This window comes from Mandrillus leucophaeus, unplaced genomic scaffold (genome assembly GCF_000951045.1).
Source record: "Mandrillus leucophaeus isolate KB7577 unplaced genomic scaffold, Mleu.le_1.0 Scaffold30, whole genome shotgun sequence".
Lineage (NCBI taxonomy): Eukaryota > Metazoa > Chordata > Mammalia > Primates > Cercopithecidae > Mandrillus > Mandrillus leucophaeus.
This window is the reverse complement of record NW_012103143.1, coordinates 594,965-601,243: the sequence shown is the minus strand read 5'-3', so window position 1 is coordinate 601,243 and position 6,279 is coordinate 594,965. Positions and strand designations below refer to the sequence as shown.

Genomic DNA, 6,279 nt, shown 5'->3' with positions numbered 1-6,279 from the left:
CTGGGAGGTGGAGGTTGCAGTGAGCCAAGATGGCACCACCGTACTCCAGCCTGGGTGACACCGCAAGACTCCATTTCAAAAAAAAAAAAAAAGAAAAAGAAAAAAAAAGAAAAGAAACTGGCCAAGCACAGTGGCTCATGCGTGTAATCCCAACACTTTAGGAAGCCCAGATGGGTGGATCACCCAAGGTCAGGAGTTCAAGACCAGCCTGGCCAACATGGTGAAACCATGTCTCTACTAAAAATACAAAAATTACCCAGGTGTGGTGGCAGTCACCTGTAATCCCAGCTACTCAGGAGGCTGAGGAAGGAAAACCACTTGAACCCAGGAGAAAGAGAAGGAGGTTGTAGTAAGCCAAGATCATGCCACCGCACTCCAGCCTGGGTGACAAGAGCAAAACTCCGTCTCAAAAGAAAATAAAAAGAAACTTACCACTTATTTCCTCCGACAAATCTATCCTACCTACCTCAAAGTTAAGAGGTTCAAGAGAAAAGACAGAAGTGCCTTGTAAGACATAAACAGCTACAGAATAAGGAATTATGACTATTCAAACCTAGAAATAACCAGAGGTTTATTTCCCTATAGAATATTATCTTTCATCTCAAGCAAAACACAATGCCATGCAAACCTAGAACCTGGCAGAGATGATAAAAGAACAAAATGAGGCCAGGCACAGTGGCTCACGCCGATAATCTCAGCACTTTGGGAGGCCGAGACAGGCAGACCATCTGAGGTCAGGAGTTCAAGACCAGCCTGACCAACACAGTGAAACCCCATCTTTACTAAAAATACAAAATTAGCCGGCTGTGGTGGCATGTGCCTGTAATCCCAGCTACTCAGGAGGCTGAGGCAGGAGAATCACTTGAACCCAGGAGGCAGCGGTTGCAGTGAGTCAAGATCACGTCACTGCACTCCAGCCTGGGCAAAAAGGGTGAAACTCCGTCTCAAAAAGAAAAAAGAATTACCACAACTCTGTCCTCAACACTCCTATGGCCAGAGCCTTATCTACTACCTGGGAAAAACTACGTGTTTCTTTCGGCCTAGCCATAAGGCACTAGAGTTGTCCTGTGATCTCTCATCTCCGCTTTGGGTACAGTAAGCTAAAAAACTAAAAACTAGCACGTGGCCTAAGAGCCCTTTAAAAGCAGAGGCTGGGCCAGGAATGGTGGCTCCCTCCTGTAATCCTAATACTTTGAGAGACTGAGGTGGAAGGATGGCTTGAGCTCAGGAGGTCAAGGCTACAGTGAGCCACAATCATGCCACTGCACTCTGGCCTGAGCAACAAAACGAGACCCTATCTCTAAAAGAATGAATAAATATTTTTTAAAATTTTTACATAAAAAATAAAAATAAAAGCAGAGGCTGAGGTAATCCTTAGAAATGGCAAAACCACCTGGAGATGGCAAGCAGAAAGGCCCAAAGTGAAGAGGAAGCAGAGAGCTGCTGGAGCTTATAGGCACTTGTTCGGGGGAGGGGCCTCTAGACATTATGAGATAATATTAAGGAACAATTCTAATAGTCCAGATAATTCCATCCACAAATTCCTGACACTAGAATGAGACAAAAACTTCCACAGGCTTACAAGAGCATTTGGACATCCCATTGTCTGTTTCCCTCCTTAGGTGGTTTTTATTCAGACCAAGTGGTGAAAATTGAAAACTGAGGTGTCACATGTACAATTCAAATGACTGCCCAGACGAGTTGTGTAACTGATCAAAAAATTTAAAAATCCAGGCTAGGCATGGTGGCTCACACCTGTAATCCCAATACTTTGGGAGGCCGAGGCAGGCAGATCACCTGAGGTTAGGAGTTCGAGACCAGCCTGGCCAACATAGTGAAACCCTGTCTGGACTAAAAATTCAAAAATTAGTCAGGTGTGGTGGCCTGTATTCCCAGCTACTTGAAAGGCTGAGGCAGGAGAACTGCATGAACCCAGGAGGCGGAGGCTGCAGTGAGCTGAGATCTCACCACTGCACTCCAGACTGGACAACAGAACGAGACTCTGTCTCAAAAAATAATATATAAATAATATAAAAATAAGTACAAAATTTTAAAATCCATCTGATACAATTATAACCAAACTGTATCAGGAAGTTTCTAAGCCTGATATTGGAGGAGAACGTGTGAATAGGTGGCCCAGCTAACTCAACCGCATCCAACAGTGATACACCCTATCACAGTAAGCAGCAAAGCACAGACCTAGCTATATTAAAGATGCCCTGAAACCCAGGTACTCCTAAGACCATTAAAACCAGAGATCTGAAAAATTCCAGGAACCTTGTTGCCTGAAGATCTAATTCAAGGAAACTTTGAAGGAAATCACTGCCTTGGGACTATCAAGTAATGTTTTACAGAGATCTCCAAATGGTCTGGTGGCATCAAAAGTCTTCCAGTACCAAAATTAAGTGAATCCAGAAAAATAAGTTCTCCTGTCTTAAGACAAAATCTTAAACTTGAGGGCCAGGCACAGTGGCTCACGCCTGTAATCCCAGCACTTTGGGAAGCCAAGGCAGGCAGATCACAAGGTCAGGAAATGGAGACCATCCTGGCTAACATGGTGAAACTCCGTCTCTACTAAAAATACAAAAAATTAGCCAGGCATAGTGGCGGGCGCGCGCCTGTAGTCCCAGCGACTCGGGAGGCTGAGGCGGAAAGGCGTGAACCTGGGAGGCGGAGCTTGCAGTGAGCTGAGGTCTCACCACTGCATTCCAGCCTGGGCGACAAAGCGAGACTCCATTTCAAAAAAAAAAAAAGAAAAAAGAAAAAATCTTAAACTTGAAACTACAGAGCTCTGTATAGGAAGAAGAAACAGTCACTCACAAAAATGATGAGGAGGTATTTTCCTCTTTGGTCTTTCAGATCTCCCCACAAGTCTGTACGTGTTTCCGGAAGCTGTTCATCTTTGAACACCTAATAGGAGGAAGCTGTGGAGTGGTTACAATCCACTGCTGCTACTGAGATTTCTGTTCTACAAATCCTATCTAAGCTCCTAGAGTAACCAAGCAACTATGTTGTTTTTTTTTCCTGTGAAAGAAAACAGAGCTGGTTGTCCCGTGCAACACCAAGCTTCTGTGCTTTTCAAAGCCCTGTCAGCCAACACGAGGAGACTCAATCAAATGACCACTCCTAGCACAAGAAATGAATACACTCTCTAGAGAGCCAGTCGCTTCTACTACACTCCCAACTTTCAACTCTCACTTTTCGTCATCACAAACAGATAGAAAGACATCAGTGGAGAACATGATGTTCAAATATTTCCCGCAGTCTCTTACATCGAAGTATATCAGGAGCTCTGTTACACAACAACATAACTGCAAATAGTTGACCACCACTCCCTGAGTAAGTCAATGCATTTCTGCCAAATGTTTACAAAGGAACAAATGCACAAAACTCCCTCTAACTCTCACAAGGAGTCAGCCAGGAGTTCTAAAAATTCATGGGCAGTTATGCTCTTCACCCCCACTGTCACTTGGTGCTGGGTCCCAAGCAAATTCAGGCAAATTTTTGGCATTCTCTACCACCTGAAAGCAAGCAAGGAGCTTGAGTTCCAGGGAGACTGTCCCTTCAGATGTTTGACTCTAGACTCTCAATCTAGTAGCCACCCTACCTAACAACCACAAAAGAAACTTGGTAAGTCAATTAAACACAAAACTCTCACAAATGAGACTCATATACCCCATCCTCTTGCTGGACAAGTACCCAATCTGAGACCCTGCCCCACTCTTTTACTCTAAACAAAAGCAAAAATCCATGCACCATACAGCCTGCCTCAGAGCACCCAGCAGGAAAGCCTGATTCCGGATAGTCGTGGACGTGTATAACCTGAGTTGAGGAAAATAGAATGCAGTATTAATGCAGAACAAGGACTTGTTCCTAGTAGTGGACACTATGACCCTTTATATTTCCCCCACTTAAAGGACTAGGAATGGCCCCAAAGATGTGCCTTTCCAGGACAGCAAATGAAATATCTTGGTGGGATAAATAAGCACTTGCACCCACATTTATTTCCTATCCCTGAAACTTCTCACACAGAGTATAAGCAGGTATGAACCCACCAGGAGTAGGGCATCAGATACTCCCAGGCTGCATCCTCCGAGATGACAGGGCAAAGTTAGCTCTGATCTGTTCCCAAGTGGAGCAGAGGCTGGCCACATACACAAGGGCTGTCCTACCAAACCTTGCCAATGTAAAAGAGCTTAAGGAATAAAAACTCAGGCTATGAAAAAGTCAACTGGGTCGCTAGTCAGTCTTAAATTACGGTGACACATTTTTCTCGAAGAAAAGGCAATAGGGATCTGCCCTGAGGATTAGACTGCTCAAGCAATGACTACTACTGATTCAATAAATCGTGTTTAGCCACTGTTTAATGAAGACCTCTCACAGACCCCTCCCCAGGACCCCCTCAGCCAGAGTATGCCCCCTTGCAAAGTCACCAAGCTTATGAAAGAATGACACTGCCCTAGGGCACTGGCTTGGCACGTAAAGACTACGCAGAAGGGGCCTTCATAAAACAAACTTTCTTGCACATGCAAAAGGCTGGGGTTTCCAGTTGACAAATGTAAAATCGAGCCCAAAGAAAAATCCCAGGTTTGAGGGAGGAGGAAAGCACAGAACTACCACGCCTAACCTACCTAATATTGAAAGGCCAAAGTGATTCGGAAGGGGCCCCTCTCGTACCCACGTGTAATTGTGCCCGTGAGTAGACCCATGCCAGACAAGACTAACAGACCCCAGCCCGAGAAACGTCCAAGGGCCCCGTTACCTTCCGCTTGAGCACATTCATCGGGAGGGAACAGGAGGGCGGCCTTGGGGCGTCAGCCCCCACCTTTTCCCTCTTCCCTTGCTCTGACCGACGTCTGGAGAGGAAGTGGGGAAGTGGAGAAATCTTCCCCGCTTCATGATCCGGCTTGTGCCCGTCACTTCCCAATTTCCGCTGGGTGCCAGGCCCAGGAGACCAGGAGAAGGCGCGCCCCCGGTACACTCGCAAGGCTCTCAGGCGCGTCCCCGGCCCCGTAGCTTGGCTCGCAGTGGCCGCCGCACCCACCCAGAGCCGCTTCCTCCTACTTGGTGGACGGTTCCTGGACCGCAGGGGAGGAGGGTGGCTCTACCCAACGCGCCCCCAACACCTCCGGCCTGCTCCCGCGCACTTCCCCACCCCTCCCAACCGCGCAGTGACCGACCCCCGGGTAAGGGGCGTGGCTAACAGGCAGAGTGCCCCGAGCGCGCCCCCGCCCCCGAGCGCGCCTCCGCGTTACCTTTCACCACGTCACACTCGATGACGCGTCCGCGACGCTCGAAGAGGCTGCGCAGTTCCTGGCTCGTGCATGCAGCCGACACATTGCCCACGAAAATCTTCCAAGTATTAAGAGGCCTTGGGCGCGACATCTCCACCACGAGCGCGCGCCCCGGCCGCAGCTCGTGGCCGTGCAGGGCTTCGATGGCGCGCAGCGCGCCCGCGTTCTCGCGCATGTGCACGAAGGCGAACTGTTTCATGACGGCGCAGCTCATGACCGTGCCATAGGGCGCAAAGAGGGCTGCCAGCTCCTCCGGAGTCGTATCCGCCCCGTCGACGTTGCCCACGAATATCTTCATTTTGTCGCCGCAGCCGCCTTCCCGGAGAGCCCGGACGTCTCCTCCAGCGACAGGAAAGACGTCCGAACGAGCGGCAGTCCTCCCCAGGAATGGCTGGCGACCGAGAACCCCGCCGCGCAGGCGCCCTAGCCTAGCCAATGGGGACCCGCATCCCGCGCGTCCAGCGACCAATCAGAAACGCTGAGGGAAGATGCACTCAAGCACAGCCAATCCCAGAGGGCCTAGAGCCCGCTCGTTAGCTGAGGGGGTGGGAAAGGGACGACCAACCGCCACAGCCCGTGGCGGGGGGAGGGTTGGGAGGGAGAGGGAGGGCTGAAGAGAGGAGAACGCGCGCGAGCGGCCCCGGCGGCAAAGAGGCCTAGTCTGTGAGGCGGCCTCTGGCCCGGGTGGGGCTGGGACCGGCGGGCTCCTAGGAAAAACTTTGTTCAATTGGAAGTCAAGGCTCCTCCCATTCTGGAAGCCCTGTCCAAACCCGCGCCTGGAGGTGGCCGCGTGAGTGTACAGGGGAAGGCCAGGCCTGGCGGGAGAAACCAGGACAGGCGCCTTGAGTCGGCAAACGGCTCCCGGGACTGTGCTGGGCACCGCGAGGGGACCTGAGGCAGGCCCCGGAGAAGCCTTCATGCCATTAATTCATTCTTTGGAAACATTTCCTGGGGTTGCTGAGGTCCTGGCAGACGGTGAAAAATC

At 50.0% G+C, this 6,279-nt stretch overlaps 2 protein-coding genes across 4 annotated transcripts in view; both read right to left on the bottom strand.

The window, feature by feature from the left end:
- Positions 1-5,173, bottom strand: part of LOC105544446 (RNA-binding protein 4) — a 55,388-nt gene extending 50,215 nt beyond the window's left edge. Inside the window, exon 1 of the mRNA XM_011986948.1 lies at positions 4,763-5,173. Within this exon, the coding sequence (XP_011842338.1) occupies positions 4,763-4,783 (21 nt within the window). The 5' untranslated portion in view covers positions 4,784-5,173. The remainder of the gene's footprint in view (positions 1-4,762) is intronic.
- Positions 1-5,870, bottom strand: part of LOC105544447 (RNA-binding protein 14) — a 10,897-nt gene extending 5,027 nt beyond the window's left edge. For all 3 annotated transcript variants that reach the window (XM_011986956.1, XM_011986957.1, XM_011986958.1), the window contains exon 1: positions 5,256-5,870. In XM_011986956.1, the coding sequence (XP_011842346.1) occupies positions 5,256-5,592 (337 nt within the window). In that variant the 5' untranslated portion in view covers positions 5,593-5,870. The remainder of the gene's footprint in view (positions 1-5,255) is intronic.
- Positions 5,871-6,279: the final 409 nt, after the last annotated feature.